The sequence below is a fragment of the Halichoerus grypus genome, chromosome 6 (genome assembly GCF_964656455.1).
Source record: "Halichoerus grypus chromosome 6, mHalGry1.hap1.1, whole genome shotgun sequence".
NCBI classification, from domain to species: Eukaryota; Metazoa; Chordata; class Mammalia; order Carnivora; family Phocidae; genus Halichoerus; species Halichoerus grypus.
In genome coordinates this window covers 104,541,152-104,559,360 of record NC_135717.1, presented here as the reverse complement: position 1 = coordinate 104,559,360, position 18,209 = coordinate 104,541,152, and the positions used below count along the sequence as shown (strand labels likewise).

Here is an 18,209-nt window from a genome sequence, read left to right as displayed (position 1 = left end):
GTGTCTGTTGCTGACTATACATCTAAAAGGGTGATTTCGTATCTAAGGTTAACACTGCTTTAAAGACTGGCAAAACCAAAATATCATACAAAATTTTCAGATTTCAAAATAATACCATTCTCTCCCACTAGTTCAGTAATGGTGTGTCAGAGAAAGAGAAGGAGAGCAAGAGAGAAGTAGGGAGGGGCAGAGGGAATTGAAATCTTCGGGGAAAGCAAAACATCCAAAAGGGAAAGCTCCTACATGCAAAACACAGTGTGAACAGCAAATGGCTTAGGCTGTTACTTCAAGAAAAGAGTTCAAACTTGCTTTTTTAAGTTTGGGATTTCTTGTTTATCCTGTTGCGATATTGTGATTTAGAAGAAAGATTTATTTGGTTTTCATCCACGATTCCTGGCTCACAGCTCTCAAAACTCTTGGAATTTTCTAAGTGTTGAGAGTGACAAAGGTGTCCCCAGTTATTTTAATAAAGTGACTTTTGGACTCCACCTAAGAATGGGGACTGGTTGCCAGGAGAATCAAGAGAACATGCCATATGACTGGAGGGTTGGAACATTTAGTCATACTACCCAACCTCCGGGGAGGGGAGAGGGGCTGGAGGTTGAATCAATCACCAATGGCCCATGATTTAAACAATAATGCCTATGTAATGATGCCTCCATAAAACCCCAAAAGCACTGTGTTAGTGAATGTCTGGAGATCTGGGGACAGTGATGTGCTCTGGAAGAGAACATGGAATTCCAGGTTCTTCATTATACCTTGCCCTGTACATCTCTTCCATCTGGCTATCTCTGAGTTACATCCTTTTATAATAAATTAGTAATCTAGTAAGTAACATATTTCTCTGAGTTCTGTGAATTGCTCTAGCAGATTGATTGAACCTGAGGAGGGGGTCATGGGAACTCTGATTCATAGTCAGTCGGTTAGAAATATAGGTAACAACCTAAACTTGTGACTGGTCTTTGAAGCCAAGGAGGGGGTCACTGGAACCTCTAATCCATAGCCAGGTGGTCAGAAACACAAGTAATAACCTGGGCTTTCAACTGGTGTCTGAAAAGGGGGGAGGGGCAGTCTTGTGGGACTGAGGCTTAACAGGCGAAATCTAATGTTATTTCTGTGTAGATAGTGTCAGAACTCAGTTGAATTGTAGCATACCCAGCTGATGTCTGAGAATTGCTTATTGGAGTGGGGAAGCCTCCACACATACACACATACACACATACACACATTGCAGTTGGGTTCAGGAACCTAATTTACCTGTGCAAATCACATAGTCAAGTCTTTACTATAGAAATAATATCTCTTGCCTATAAATTACATAGATTTCTTTCACATATTCTGATAGATTGATTTTAATTATTGATGAAATGGTAAGATTTTATTATTATTATTATATAAATAATATGCAACAGCTATTTATATGATAAATAATATAAAAACAAACTACCTGCTGCCTGATTGTAAACTCGTTGATGTCAACAGGGTCCTTTTTGACTCAGATTCATCAAGGCTGGTAGCAATATGGGTGAGAACACTGGAGTCAGTATGCTAAGATAAGGACTAAGTCAGCAACAAGAAAGTCAACAAGCTAAGGACAGAAACTCTGGAATTTGAGGGGATGAGGCAGCAGAAACAGCCAAAGTCAGAGGCAAAGGCCAGAATTTTCGTCCAAAAGGTTGTATTAATGTTGCAAATCAATTAATACAAAACAATCTATTAATTTTGAAAATCAATGCCCCATCCTAGAGTTGATTTTCCAGAAATTGAGAAATTGTGGCTTGAAGAAGATGGGGTTTTCTGCTGACCGTCTCATAGTAATAAAATCTATTTGAAAATTCCTTTATATATGGTAGATAATATTTTATGCTTTATGTTTTAAATTTTTAAATGAGATTTAAATCTGTCATAATTCTTCAACAAAAGGATCCAAAACAAATTAAATTCTTTGTATATCCACTGCAATGATTTAATTAATTTAACTACTTCAATGGTCCTCAATAGAAAACCCACTTATTAGAATAATAATAATCACCTACAAAGATATATTAAAAATACATTTCAGAAAACTTATCCAAAACATTCTAATAAATTAACAGGGAATTATCCTTTTAAAATGATGAATATATATTGTTATTAGCTAATAAATTTTATAATTATCAGTAACATATTAAATTCATGAATAAAAAATACTTTAAAAATCTATTATTTCCCATGAGTTTAAAATATTTCTTGCAGAGAACATAGGACTGGATATATATGGCATTTTTTCCCTTTCTCAGCTTACTGAACACATTTTATACAGTAAAAGCACCATAAATAATATTTAATATGTCTTACCCAATGCAGTTCAGCCTACAAAAAATAATATATATTGTCAATAATACAAATATTTTTAGAAGCTACAATTTGTTTGGTGTAGGTAATTAGTCACTTTCTATAGTAATTGATTTAGCCAAAACTTTTTAGAAAATGTTGCTCAGTTGACCTAAAAATTTATCAAGAACGAATCTGGTAGGACCTATGGTATATAACTGAAAATTCCTTAGCCTATAATAACAGCTTTACTTTCTCCCCCCGTCATTATTTTAACTTCAAATAAATGGTTAAAAATGTAAAGTTTATTAGTATGCTACGTTGTCATTAAAATGATTTTCTGGCCTAGTGATGATTTTGAATGCCATGTTCTTTATGTCTTTAATCTTGTGTATAATGATAAATTCTAAGGCCAATGGCATTTTCTAGTTATTCAAAACTAAAGAATGTAATACAACATAATGGTGCTTTCATTCATGTATGGTTAAGTAGCCTTAGAGTTGCAAGTTGTGTACAGTGTGCAAAAAGTCAAAGAAAGATTCAGAATGTATGAAAACAGGAAAAATGTTTTGTGAGACTTTTGGTACATGGATATACTCTCTTTGTCAGCAATGTCAAAATGGAGCACAAAACACAAAGATGTTCGTAATTTTAACCCAATGAATTTGCTCGAGAAAAAATTGAACTGATGAGAAGTTGACTGCATGAGGATATTTCTAGCAGCAATGCATAAAATAACAAATAATGAAAAACCATCCCAGTGGTTAACAAGAGAAGAAGTACTGATTAGTGCAATAACATCTGAAACAAAATTTATGATACAACAACCTTTAAAAATAAAAATAGACTAGGTAACACAAAAAAGTTTACAATATAATGTTAATGGTTTTGACAATGTAATGACAATGATATAAATACATATTAATGTAAATAAGGATCAAATGATCATATACAAAATGAAAATAGCTATTGTTTATAATTTTTAATCTTATTGATATGTCACTTTTAAATTAAAATACAATAGGGTTACTTATTAATCACAGGATTTCTTTTCTAAGTTCTAGTAGATAGTGCTACTAAATCCAGTTGGAACACTAAAACGACTGGTGGGTTTTATTCAAGTGTCCTGATGAATCATAACCACTTTGGTGATTTACAGATACTTCAAGGTACCTTCCAAAGGGGTCTGAAATAATAGGAAATGAGTTATGAAAGTAAGAACATCAGCAGCGTTGTTGCCTTTTTTTTTTTTTTTTTTTTTTTGGTGTACATTTTGGCTGTTATGCTCTTCCAACTCATTATTACTACTTATTTGCTCAAACACTCTTAGAATGTAGAGTATGTGCTATAAATTTCCACACCACACCTTTTAAGCCCAATCAGTAGACTAATTCACAAATCAGATAAGAAAACTATTAGAGATCCAAAGGCTGAGGTTTCCAAAAAGGAATTAAGGTAAAAATCGAAGTAAATGAGGTAGGTGATAAAATCAAAGTGAATTAAAAAACAAAATTCTGTGGCAAACTCAAAGGTTACAATAGGGTCCCGAAGACAAAACTGAGTGCAGCTGTCTGGGTATCAGTACTCAGGAGTGAGTCACATTTTCAACTGAAGCTCTTCATAGGAAAAATTTTTGAAAAAGAAAAATGCAAAATGGTGAAGCTAAACATAAAATGTGAGTATATTGGTAAGCATAAATCAATAAGGGCTTGCAAACTCAAGAATACTACACTAAGATGTATATGTTCCTGAGGAGCAAAATCTTAAGAGGATTTTACTTCTATTTTCTCTATAATGATTGAGGAGACATTCTGAGTCACTACAAAAGGAGATGAGCCCAAAAGGCTTTTATAAAGATGGCTCCCTTTACTGAAATTACCTTAAAAATTTTCAGAGCAAAATGACAAAATTTGATCAGGATGGAATCGCTATGAGCTACCAAATTGCAAAGAGGACCCGGGAGTGTGCTCTGCATTACACCTGATGCTAGGTTCCCTTGACCTATCCCATTCCTTCCAACTCTCATTTTCCATCGTTGGCTGTTAAAAGGAAGTCCCTGGAGACTCCTAAGGAACACTTGTCTTGCAGAGTAGAGGAGGAAACAGGGTGCTAAGCATAAAGTTGTGTTTACTTTAGCTGTAGGAATTCAAAGTCGGACTCCGTAGATGGGTGGGCATGAGTGGTTGGGAGGAAGGGGAGAGTTGTCTATTCAGCTAATCATTTGCATCACATGCACCCAAGGAAAAAATGTTTACCTGGTGGAGCCACGGTTAACCTTTTTTCCTTGCTGAGCCGGTGCCCTTGGATGAATTCATTCATGGAAGGGGGGCCCTTCAGAAGAAATGATTCTGTGGAGGTGGGATCAGGGGGAACTCTTAATAAATTCTGTAGGTAGGTAGCCCCTGAAGTCCTGGGACGGCTCTGATCACAAAGGGAAGGTGAAAATTGTCTTGCAGGAGATCCAAGAAAATACATATAGGAAACAAAAAAGTTTTACTTTAATTACCTTTCAAAGCCTCACCAGTGACAGCATTATTTATACTGGCATTTAATTTTTTTTTAACATGTAAATCAAGATTTTTGCTAATTGCTTAGTTTCCATACCAGGATACAACCCTATTTGGAAACTGTATTGGGTACTGGAAAAGAAATTTATTATAGTTAGTCAGTTTGAACCGCAAATAGAAAATATTATTTGATTCTTTACTGAAAGTTCCTAAAATAAAAATTTTACCATTAACTGAAAATACAGGGTAAGTAATTCAACATCCAGGACTCTGTAAAAAGGTCACAAAATCAAGCCACTAAAACCCTTGCAAATGAGTTATTTGAGCAACATTCACATACCAAATGAAAAGGCACAAAAACCTGCTTTTAAGAAAAAGATTATACACATTCCATCCCATTTCACCTCAGTAGAGACATCTCCTTTTAGTCAGTTGTCAGTTTGGTAATGCGGACAAAAATTTCCCTAAGAGTACAGATTCATATTCTTGCCCCATTAAACAGAAGCTGGTAAATAGCACCATTACCAGAAGTACAATGACTTTTAAATGTCATGTAAAACAGCTAAAACGTAGCTTCATTCTTAATATTCACCTTTTAGCTAGCAATTTTTAGGTTGGAGGTAAGGGAGAGGCATATTTACACATACAAGGAACAGCAAAAATGTTGACAGATACTCGAAAATTATATTATGGTTAATCAAGAGGTGGGGCGTGAGGGACAGAAAGGAATAAATCAACACAATTATCAAAAGGTTTTGATTTGGAAAAACCAACAGGGGCAAGCGCGTTAATACAGCCACTCCCAGTTTTTCTCTTCCTTCCCTTCCTCCATCCTCCACAATAAGAGCACATTTATTTTTGCAGTTAACTAAACATCTGGCCCCTGCACCATACTGTGAAGATCGCTGCATGCATACCTTTTTCTCTGAGTACCACTGCTGCCCCGAATGTTGGGTGTCTGTGGGCCCTGACTATGCAGGAGGTAAGTGTCTACGGTGGGCACGGTGACTGACGCCTCCCCACTTACTTTAGGGCTGCCGATCTTGCTCTTTCCAAGTTTGCCTTTGCTGCGTCGGGACTGCTCATGGTCAAACTCTAAGTCCTCCAGCCGCTGAGTCAGGGCGAGTTTTTGCTGGATAGCCATTCGTAACAAAGTGTTTAGAGTCTTCTTCTCGTCCTCTGCGGCTGCTAACTGTCTCTGCATCTCATCCAACTGTGTGACGTATTCATCACATCTAGAACCCAAACACATCTCAGTGAAAATCTCACTGAAATTAAATGTTGAACTTAAGCTGAGCAGTAATGAACTGTCCTGGAATTTAGATTTAGAAGCCTGGTCTTCCCTGAGCAGAATGAAGGTAACCTGTTACAGTGGAAAACTGGAAACAGCAGAGCAGATAGAGTAACTGATGTTTCATCTATACAATGGAGTACATATGGACACTCTTAATAGGTGACATCTTAAACCCCAAGGACAGAGTTACTGTGGAGGCTGCTCCAGGATGTCAGAAGAATGAACAGTGAAGTCTCACGTAATGTTCACAGCATCTTAGATGTGTTACAATCGCTTCTTCTACAGTGTAACATTGTATTCTTTGGAGGAATGTGACAAGTTTGTAACAGACCAGGCTTGTAGCATGCAAAAGAATAATAATATTTATAAAGAAAACGTTTCCTTCTTTATCTATATTTATGGGTTTTGAGTACAAATTGCAGCTGCACTGCTTTCAAGATGGCAGATTTGCCTGAATTAGAAACTTGAATATTTTCAAAGATTTCTCAACCAGATGATCAAGCAAGAGATGTCAAAGAAAACCAAGATTTGCATAGGGTTTGATAGACATAGCAGGCTGTCAGGAACATCTTTGTTCAGCTTTGATACTCATGCTAGAGCAGAAAGATAAGCTCAGTGATCTTTCTCCCCATCCAAAGTAAAACCTAAGCACATAAACATTTGGAAGGAAAAATTAATCACACAATTATTCACAGATTTTTTTTTCTGAGTTTACTTACCCACTAAGATAATAACAAATACTCTTCATGCACCAGCTGAGAGTTAACGACTTGATGGAGGTATCTAAAATGTACTATACAAACTTTGAAATTAACACAAGCCTTGCAGCATTTTAAAGAAAAAAACAGACTCTAGTGAAAGAACTTGAGATCCAGGTGGGTCCCTTAAATGTCATTGTTTTTAACCTTAAATGTCAAGAAGCAGTAGGGATACCATAGCAGGGATATCATAACAAAGATTGGGTCTTAGTAAAAATAGAAGGTGGATTTCAGGACCCTGGGTTTATTTTAACTGCTCAGATAAACAATATTTTAAAAAATACTATGGAGAAAGGCAATTACGATACATAAAAAGACAAATAGTGTGAAAATGCACTATTTGGGAGAAATAATTCTTAAATAAACCAGATTGAGATATAAATGTCCCTTTAAAAAAAGTTTTGATTTCTTTTTAAAAGAATACATATATATTCTACATGTAATGCTGACTGATTTCTTTCATCAAAGAGGGGAGCACTATGTACCATCCCCCTTCTCTATCCGGCCCTTCACAGTGGCCAGAGGTGTATCTATCCTACTCCTTGAACTCTCCCAGGCTCAGACCCAGAAGTCAGTTCCTACAGGTCCCCTGCATCCCTGTGATCCGCCAAGCACTCAGTCTTCTCACAGGCATCACCAAGAGAATCAATCACAAAGTATGAGCTTGAAACTTTCCTCTCCTGATACACAAGGAAGCTGGACAAACTCCAGGGCTCAGGATTTTTTTTACACTTATATCAGCTACATGTAAATTATTTACTGAATCTGCAAATAAAGCCATAGTTATGCTTTGTGAATATTGTACCATGTTTGTATCATATAAGATATGTGACTGCTTTTGTTTTGGTACTGAATTGTGAAAGCAAAAACAATGGATGACAACATCTTTGAAAAGCTCATGATTTTGATGGGGCACCTGGGTAGCTCAGTCTGGTTAAGCATGGAATGTTGATTTTGGCTCAGGTCATGATCTCAGGGCCATGAGTGAGCCCCAAGTCTGGGCTCCACCCTGAGCATGGACCCTGCTTAAGATTCCCCCTTTCCCTCTGCCCTTCCCCTTCACACCACTCTCCTGCTTTCTCTCTCTCTCTCTCTCTCTCAAAATAAATAAATAAATAAATTCTTGTTAAAAAAAAGAAATTTCAGGATTTTGAAATCTTCGAGTCAATACATGCTTAATCACTTCAAGTTTAAAAGCAAAATATAGAACCACTGTACTGTGATAATGAAACTGGTGGGGGGAGGTAGTCACTAATATTTGTCTAATTAATTAGCTGGGCAATGTGAAAAATTTGGTGATAAATACAATTACATTTTAGAAATTCTAATTTAATTCACAGTGTATTAAAGTCCAAGTAATTAGCTGATATAATGAATATTGATATTTGTTACGGAGGTCTTTCTCACACAATACTAATGATAAGCACTTCTATGTCCTTTAGTCACAGAAATAAATTTCAGTGGTGAAAATATAATATTTAGCTATTTTAAGAAGTATGTCCCCCCCTTATTGGAGGCTTTTGGGGGAGGGGGTCTAATTCTTTTGGGCATACAACCTCTAGGAAAAATATCTATCACATTAATTTAAAAATACTTCTGTGTAAAAGAATTGCTTGATCCAGTGTGTCCAGTAGAGGGCTCTGGAAAACAGCACAAAACGTTTTGTCTTAGTTTGGTCAGAGCGGAATCTCAAGTGTTTTCTTCACACCTTACCCTCTTGGATGGCACACCAAACAACACTCAAGAGATAAATGTGAATTTTAAAGTCTTTCCTCCACCTATCGCACCTAATCTTGGAAGAAGAAACTATTACCTTGTTGCAAACATTGCTCTCAGGGATGAGAAAGTCGCTGCATCTTCTTTCAAAGCCTTCAGTTCGTTCCTAAGCTTCGTCATAGTTTCAGTCACCATTGCTTTCTCATTTTCGTATTTGTTCTTGAGATTAGCTAGTGCCACCTCAGCTGTCTGAAGCAGAAAAATCACAATGCTTATGGTTTTCATATCAGGAAAACCGATCATACAGATTTGTCCATGCTGGGTCTATTATTTTCTTTCATAAACGGAGAATGAAATTGATTTGGTTACATTTTATCATCTATCTATCTATCTATCTATCTATCTATCTATCTATATCTATATATAGATAGATGTCTATCTATCTATATCTATATATAGATAAATAAATATATATATATGTACTTTAACATGGTTAAATTGCCCTAGAAGCCAGCTGTGAACCAGAGTCAGTATCAGGAGCTAAGGAAATGATAGTAGTTCAGTAAATAGTTAATGCAGATGCTTGAAAGTGCGATTTTTCAGACAAAAAGGGAGCAGAAATGAAAGTTTATACAGGAAGGATTTTATCAAGAAGAAGGTAGTGAAGAAGCACAGACCAATTGAAATACAATAGAATGCAAATATTCTTGTGTCACTTGTGCTCTATGGGCCTAAAAGACACAGGCCATTGCAATTTATAGCATGGGTATATGACAAACTATAAATCCATATTACATGTTTAAGGAAAAGAATTAACAAAGAACCAAATACTTCCTGTCTTTGCCTACAACTTCAAAACAAAAAACTATAGTCTAATTTAATTCTTCACAATCTCCATAAAAGCAGAAATTCCAAAATGTTGAATGAATTAAAATACTTGTTTGAACTTGGAATTTGGGCATTTCTGAATCTTTTGAAATTAACAGTGTTTCAAGTTGAGAACTAGCTTGACATATAGTAGGAAGAAAGAAAAATGTGGACTGAATCAATGCATGAAATCAATGTATATTTAGGGACTGCCTGTTTGATGCATAGCGCATGGTATATATATTGAAGCCAAACTGCAAACATACTATTTTTACAAACCGTTAACCACAGCTTTTCAGAGTGTGTAAAAATATTCAATACTAATGAAACGAAATGGATTTTTTTACTAACGAAAAAAAAAAAATCCATTACTAATGGGATTTCCTAGGAAGACTATCCTGGTTTTTAACATTTCCTTTTGTGCTTGAAATGGACAGCCTTGACTTTCTTATGTCTCTGTAGAGACAAGTGGATTCTTTTTAAAATTAAAACAATGTTGGGATAGGGTAGTTTGTTAATGTTTTGATTCCAGAGTAGTTTCTTACGAGTTTTAATTGAATTTCAGATTCAGATTAAAATGAGAAATTACTCATAAAATATTTTGGTATGTTCTGTAGTGCTATAGCTCAATAGAATCTTCAGAAATATTACAGATTCAGAAAATTATCCAGAATGCAGAAATTGACCTGGGGAAAAAAATGGCAGTTGTTTAATTTTTTAAAAATTTATACACATATTTACTTAGGACAGACCATTAAGTTTAAAAGTTGTAAAAATGTTGACATACAAATCTGTAAGCATGTGGAGCCACATGATCCATTATCTAAAGGTTGGAGAGGAAGGAATGACAAAAGAACAAGATCTGAAATAGAAGTACAAACTCATTTATTCTTTGTAAGAAATGCTCCAGAAGACTCCACTTTGTTTGTAGGGTTTTTTGTTTGTTTGTCCACAGACTGCACAAAGCTTTTTCAGAAGTAAGAAGTTCTGAGTATCTACAACCTTTGAGTAGATTTGGTGATGTCTGCATTCACTACATTCTCCATGCTCCCAAAGTTGACTTTCTAAATAAAATGTCTTGCTCCCAGCCACAGAGATCTTCCCCAACCATTCCCTGAATATATCCTTCTATTCTGTGGCTCTCTACCTACTATTCTTTCTGTCTGGAATGGTTTCTTCCTCTCCTCTCCTGGAAAACAACTCTTTATCCTTCAAGAACAAACTCAAGTATAATTGCTTCCATGAAGTTTTTTGCTAACCCCGTTAGGAAACATTAATCCCTTCCTCGGCAATGCTTCCATAGCTTCTACTGCAGCCTGTGTAACATCACACTGTCATGATCTGTGTCTTTCCCCACAGCCTCACTAGTTTGTGAATCCTGGTCTGAAAGGTGGGGACCATGTATTAGTCTTTGTTGAATGTTCAGCATCTCGCACAGTTTAGTCCACAGATGGTATTTCATAAACATTGCATATTCCAGCAGAAGACAACGTGCATACCAAAAAACCCTGAAGTATATTAAAAGATTCATAGAGAACGCAGAATGCCTATTTTTAAAACAGGAAGATGCCCCTTTTTCCTTTTATGACAGAATTCTTACCTTAGTCTTAATAGCGAACATTCCACAATGTCTAAATATAATGGATGTCATCTGCAGACATCTGAAGTTATTCATGGCACATAAGCATCATAGCAGTAGGCCCAACATCATTAAAATGTAAACTAAATGCATGGCTAGAAATGTGTTTTCATTTTATTTACTGAGACCATAAGGGTTGTGATGCTAATGTGATGCAAATGGTACCACAAACCACTGAGAAAATAAAAATTTAGCCAGGAATGCTTTGTATTCCTGTATTGACTGAATTCCAATAGTACTGTTTATACTGCTCAATATATCCTACCCTGTAAATAGTTACAGGCATGTGTTGAACTCCTACTAGATTACTTGGTCACTTATTTTTGCATCCCTATTTACTACCTGCCTTGAAATATGTAATCAATGAATGCTTGTTCACAAATTAGTCTCCTGTGGCTTATCAACCATGCTTATCTATACTTCTGAATCAATTAAGCATCTTGACACTTATAGATCTATGTTTCCAGGTTGTTAATATTCAACCTGCAAGAAGAAGTTAAAGATGTTACTTGAATGGCTTGACCAAGAATGCCCGGGACATTATGTCTTTGATAAAGGTCGTCTAAGCCTTATCTATTATGGTATTAGTAATATGGTTTTGGCTATTGATGACCACTCTAAGTCACTGGGTCTTTGGATTGTAGCAGTTTATGGCAATAAATTCTTTCACTCTGACCTCAAATTGGAGTCAGATCTCTCACAAATTCTTTATTCATCCTAATCTTTTCTATTTCCCTGAAGTGATGGCACAAAAGAAGGTCCTAATTTGCCCTTAGATTTATATAAAACATATTTATGGTGCAAACAATATTACTGCTCGTGGGATAGACCTCCCATTTACATCAGTGGATTTATGGGAACTGAAGATAAAGACGCTAGAAAGCTGTACTGTGGATGACATAATAATGGTGTGGTTTCCCCCAAATAAGGGCAAAAGAAGGAGCACTGCATCTGAAATCATTCTCCAACACCAGCACTGCTTATGTTTGCAAGAAGGTATTTGATGCTTTGTTGTTTCTCTTTATCAACACCCTTTATTAGCACCCTTCTCAAATGTATCTTTCAAGGTTCACTTTCCAGAGAAACTAAATAGAAATTAAAAATATTTTCCCACCTATATTTCATAGCACTCCCACCCAGGTAAAGCTGAAGGGTGGAAAACAAATTCGGTAGTGAAGGAGATCTAGGGATTAGTCAGGTAGAGTCCTGTTGTAGCATTCCTGCTTATTCCAGAAGGACGAGACCTATTGTTAGGAAAAATTTTCTACTGCTTCAGCTCTGACCTAGGTGAATTGACATCCCAGCTGAACCTAAATTTCAGATATGTGGTCACTGGCAGAGCTAGTGGACATTCTATATCTTTGTCTGTCTCTCTCTCTCTCTCTAGACCTCTGTTTGCTCTGGCCGCCTGCCAGGCTATCTCCTTGGTGTAAGCTGCCATGCCAGCCTATTCTGCCATCGCTCTATCACCTGTTTCCCCACTCAATGACTGCTGGATTCCAGCTAAGTACTGCCTGAATTGTCTTTCTACATTGCAACTGGATTCTCCTTGGATCCTGCTTAACTGCCTCACCTCTACCTCTCTCTAGAGGGGCATCCTTACTCTCCTGTATCATCCACTCACTCACTGAAAAATAATACTTACATTCTGATCTGGCACTGGGACATAGTTTGATTTATTCCTCTGCTGACCAGGAATCTGACCTCTCATCCTGATGATAATGGACACTCAAAAACATTAAAGAATTAACTAGTTAGGAAAGCTTTGGCCAGCATGCGTTGTCAGTAGAATGAGATCACCTGTTTGTTGGCTTTCAGCACTGCCCTCAGTGTGGCGATCTGCTCCCGTTTGGTGCTCAGCAGGGACTTGAGCTTGAGTATCTCTTCCATTAAGGCTTCCTTGTCTTTATCGATCATGGGAGCCAGCTCCCGTGCTGCTGCTCTTTGACGAGACAGTTGCAAGGACCGGTCCACAGCTTTCTGCAGATGCTTGATTTGGTCCCGGATTATGGCATTAAGGTTGTAGATATTCATTGGCTCTTTGCGGATGTCACTTGTGTCTAATACTGGAGATGATGGTGGGGCAGTAATAACAGGCGAGATTGTGGGGGTCTTGGTTGGACTTGGTTCTTTGCTGGCCTCTGTGTTTTCTTTTGAAACTGGTTCAGATGAGGTCCTTGTTTCTACTGGGGATGACACACCTCTCCTGGCTAATCGTGGAGACAAAAGTCCCCTGGGGTCATCAGGCCCTTTCAGGCTGCCACTACGAGTGACTCTGCTCTGCCTATAGTAGTCCAGCATGACCCTGTTGGGGGTTTCGTTATTACACAGACATACATGGTGGTAAAGCTGGGCTAGCTCCTCACTAAATGTCACCAACTCATCCTGGGCTGTATTAAGGGTATTGTGATTTTCGTTGGCTATGCCGGTCATCTTTTGCAATTCCTTCTCCATGTGGGCCATCTTCTCTCCACTCTCCTTGGTGGTCTTCTCAAGACTTGTAACCTGCTCATCATACATTTGGATCTTACTCTCATATTTGGCTTTCTCTTCAGTATAGTTTTCTACAGATTTATTATATTTCTCCTTTAAGGTCTTAATTTCAGCTTTCAAATCAATCACCTCAGTTACTGCCACCCTATATTTGCATTCGAGGATCTCTAAGCCATTGATGTCCACTTCGTAGTCATGGGCCTCCTCCCCTGAGTCCCGGCCCTTCTCCCCATCCAGCTCAGCCTTGAGTTCTTTGCTGCTCTGTAGGCCTCTCATGGCATTAACATGTTCTGTGAGCCGGTGCACCCGTTCGTGCTGCTCTGTCAGTGCCCCCTTGGTGTGTTCCAGCTGCGTCTGTGACTCCTGGAGATTGGCCAGAAGAATGGCCTTTTCCCGCTCTACCTGTAATGGCAAAAAAAAAGTCTCTGAATGACTTCAATGCAATGCCAATGATGCACTTGTCCATTCACAGTCAGGCATGTATTCATTTAAAATAACTGCAGCAGAGCCAATGTCCCCATTATTTCAAACTAAATTGGAGTGTGTTTTCTTATTTTAGCAGTTCTGATAAGTCAATCAGTCTAAAAGCACATCATTTTAAAAGAATTATGCTATGCATATTTACTCATCCAAATTCTCATGCATTATACACATACACTCATGAAACTTAAATGTTATTCAAACAATCTTATTTTTATCTTTTAACGCCTTATAGAAAACATAACATGATGTCAAGAGATAGTACTTGGCACTGTCTTTATTTTGAGAGCCTTAGAATGTATCTGCTCCTTAGTTCATGTGGGATAAGTGACTGTCTCAAGGCTCCTATGAATCATCCTTTCCTTCTGAGAGCTCAACCCCAAATCAGATTTAACACCTAAGGCTTTAACTTACTAAATAATGCTAGGTACCTTAACCATCCCCTTAAAAAATAGGCATTTAATCCCCAGAATAGACATGTACTACATTTAATAGCTTTTAATATAAAAGTCAGAGAACACAGAGTTTTAGGGTTAAAAGAACAATTTACAAATCATTTCAATTCCTTCAGTCCAGATAGGAATTTTAAAAATTAGCAATTTATTTGAATAACATGACAGCTTTGTTATTGTATACTGAAAAATATTCTGGTCTCAATATAAAATACTGTCTCATCAAACATAAGTATATAAGAAATTATAATAGGAGAATTCAAAAAACCATTTTCTGTCCCTTCATATAGGTAATCACTATGAATTAAAAGTTTTTACATGCTTATAACATAAATGTGTTTTTCAGTAAGCAAATAATATTATTGAGACTTGCTTTAAAGATAGCAGATTGATGTTGAATGTTTTTCTATCTAAAGGAATTTATCAGTTTGAACTTTTAGATTTTCCTGGATCATACATTACATCCCTCCAAACTTCTAAATTGCTAGGAGGTAAGTAAAATTATTATTATACTAACATGATAAATATCAATTCTTAAACTATAATTAATATTATACCAGCATATTACTTTAGGAGATCTATACCTATCTATAAATTTATAATACAGTATAGCAGTAGCTTTTTTAATAGATTGAGATATTGCCAACCTTTATTTTTTAAATTTTTTTAGAAAGACTTATTTATCTATTTTAGAGAGAAAGAGAGAGAGAGAGCGGGTGGGGGGAGGGGGAGAGAGAGAGAGAGTCTTAAGCAGACCCTGTGCTGAGTGCGGAGCCCAATGCGGGGCTTGATCTCATGACCCTGAGATCATAACCTGAGCCAAAACCAAGAGCCTGACACTTAACTGACTGCTACCTAGGCACCCTAGTAGACTAGTATTTTTATGATCCTTTGTGGTATATGATATCTTTCATATTATTATCATATATAGACAGTCCTCACTTAAGGTTCTAATATGCATGAATTTCAGTGACCATAGTTAGTTAAAACACCAGTCCCCCAAAACATAGTACATTAACTGTGAGCAATGTGAGCAGTACATTTCAATGACCAGTACAATAACTGTGAGCAATGTGAGCAGTATAAACTTTGCTGCTTCAATCTACAAAATCACTACATAATAACATCATGACAAGTGAAATCATATCACTTCTGTCGAAGTGTTTCAGTGATTGGTCACAGGTTGTATCTGTTATTCAGTTCATTCACAGAGAGCAAAGTGTAGTTGTGTTCTCTTGTCTTCTTGTCTCCCAGTGGTAAACCCACATGATGTTTTACCAAAATATAGTCCAAAGAGGGAAATGGGAGAGAAAGAAAGAAGAAACAAAAGAAGAAAAGAAGAAAAGAAAAGAGAAGGAAGGAAGGAAGGAAGGAAGGAAGGAAGGAAGGAAGGAAGAAAGAAAGAAAGAAAGAAAGAAAGAAAGAAAGAAAGAAAGAAAGAAAGAAAGAAAGAAAGAAAGAAAAAGAAAAGGGAAGGAGGGAAGAAGGAAGGGAAAAGGAAAGGAAGGAAAAAAAGAACAAGTAGCAGAGAAACAAGCAGTGACAACATTGGAAGTAAAATCTGAATCAGATATAAATGGAGTTACAGAAGAAATAATTGAATGTGACAATGTTGACACTGATATCATTTGAAAGAATTTAGATATGCAGCCAAAGCACTTGGTGAAGGAGAATGCATCAACATAAATCAAAAAAGTAGTTGTTACAAAAAGGATAAAAATGTCCTAGAAGAAGTGACATGGGCACACTAAAGGTACTCTCAGAGATATTTTCAGACATTGAAAGTGCAATGTATCTAGAATGCTGAAAGCTAATCCAAACAGGAGTATGACAATTTACCAAGGCATAGAAAAGATTCTTGCTCCTATCATAAAACATATGATGAGAAGAAGGCAAGATTGAACTGTATTTGATAAGTTTTTTGGGGGGTGCAGGTACAATTTAAATTTTTGTTTCAAAAGTTTGGATATCTTTGATATTCTATAAAATGTAAAGTTAATTTCCCTAGTTTTTTTCGGGGGGGTTAAATTTTTATTTCAAAGATAAGTTTTTTTTTTACAAGGAAAACTTTAACTATGCTTCTACTCTTTGGATTACAGTGTACTAAGTAGTTTTACAATTTTTTCATTTCTTTATACATTTATAACCAACAGTAAGAGAGTTTTTAATGTTTTGACAAAAAATTTTTAAGGATCATAGAACAAAGGGCACCTGGTTGGCTCAGTTGGTACAGCATGAGACTCCTGATCTTGGTGTCATGAGTTCAAGCCCCACAGTGGGTGTTGAACTTACTTAAAAAAAAAAAAAAATCACAGAACAATTGAATTTTCTCTATTAATTATGAGTTTGTTTTGCATAGTTTCAGCTTCCACAGTCATTTATGGCTTAGCAATATCATGCAAAGCAAGGATTCCCTGTATGTTAGGTGATAAAATTAGAACTAAAAATACAGTTTTGTTATTTTAAATTATTATTAGAAGCTTCTAAGTTGTAGCTTTGATTTTATGACATAGTACTTGCTCATATCTGGAACACAATCCACAAGTTAAATATTATGGCTACAGAAACCAAAATATTCCAAAAAAATAGTTTAACAGGTTAAAAAAAAAGAAGCCAACTGGGGCTGTTGCATCAGAGAACTGGACCCTAATTTTGGTGCCAACATTTACCTAGCTATGTGACTCTGGGCAAGCTTAAGTTTATGAACTTATAAAAGGATGATTGAGTAAGATAGTGAATATAACGCTCAAGGTATTATAATGTTAACTGTCATTAACATTTGGGTAACTGCTCATTCCCATGACCAAAATGTTTCTGTAGGGCAAACACATTTGTTTCACAGATTTGTATCTGTATGTGCAAAAGTAATTCTTTCAATTCAGAGTCAAGATATATTCCAGGGGTGCCTGGGTGGCTCAGTTGTTAAGCGTCTGCCCTCAGCTCAGGTCATGATCCCAGAGTCCTGGGATTGAGCCCTGCATCTAGTTACCTGCTCAACGGGAAGCCCACTCCCCCAAGTTGTGTTCCCTCTCTCACTGTCTCTCTCTCTGTAAAATAAATAAATATTAAAAAACAAAACAAAACAAAAAAACAACACAAAAAACCAACAAAGGTATTTTCCAGTACAAATCCTCTTAGTTGGGTTTCATTAGATAATAACAAATTGTATTACCATAGCTGAAGATGAATTGATTTATCCAGACTATTGGGCAATAACTTTAAGTGGAAAACCCAGGTAACTAGGTAATGTGGTATTTGAGGAAAAGCCAAGTCATTTAAATTTTTGATAAAAAATAAAAAATAAATCTCCTAAATATTCTGTTGATATTGTATATAATCTCAGTGAAAATGGATTATTTCAGGAGTTTTCTTTTCTTTTTCTCTTGAAAACTAAGTGAATTTGCTCTGAAAAGCCTAAACATCATTTGATCAGTATACATGATTACAACAGACAAAGCTGGGTTTTTTTAAAGATTTTATTTATTTATTTGAAAGAGGGAGAGAAAGCGTGCACGAGCAGGGGGCAGAGGCAGAAGGAGAGGGAGAAGCAGATTTCTCGCTAAGCAGGGAGCCTGATGCGGGATTCAATCCCAGGACCCCGAGACCATGACCTGAGCGGAAGGCAGACACTTAACCAACTGAGCCAGCCAGGTGCCCCAACAAAGGTGTTTTCAAAAAGCCTTTTAAGAG

General features: G+C 36.6%; 1 protein-coding gene across 5 annotated transcripts in view; it reads right to left on the bottom strand.

Annotated features, from left to right (window-relative positions):
* BICD1 (BICD cargo adaptor 1) overlaps positions 1-18,209 on the bottom strand; it is a 212,138-nt gene that overhangs the window by 29,273 nt on the left and 164,656 nt on the right. For 3 of the 5 annotated variants that reach the window (XM_078075863.1, XM_078075866.1, XM_078075864.1), the window contains exons 5-7: positions 12,895-13,989; positions 8,686-8,837; positions 5,848-6,055 (exon numbers count right to left, since the gene is read on the bottom strand). In XM_078075863.1, the coding sequence (XP_077931989.1) occupies positions 5,848-6,055; positions 8,686-8,837; positions 12,895-13,989 (1,455 nt within the window). Of the gene's footprint in view, positions 1-4,568; positions 4,763-5,737; positions 6,056-8,685; positions 8,838-12,894; positions 13,990-18,209 lie in introns of those variants that run through there. The other 2 variants (XM_078075862.1, XM_078075865.1) reach the window with 2 other exon arrangements.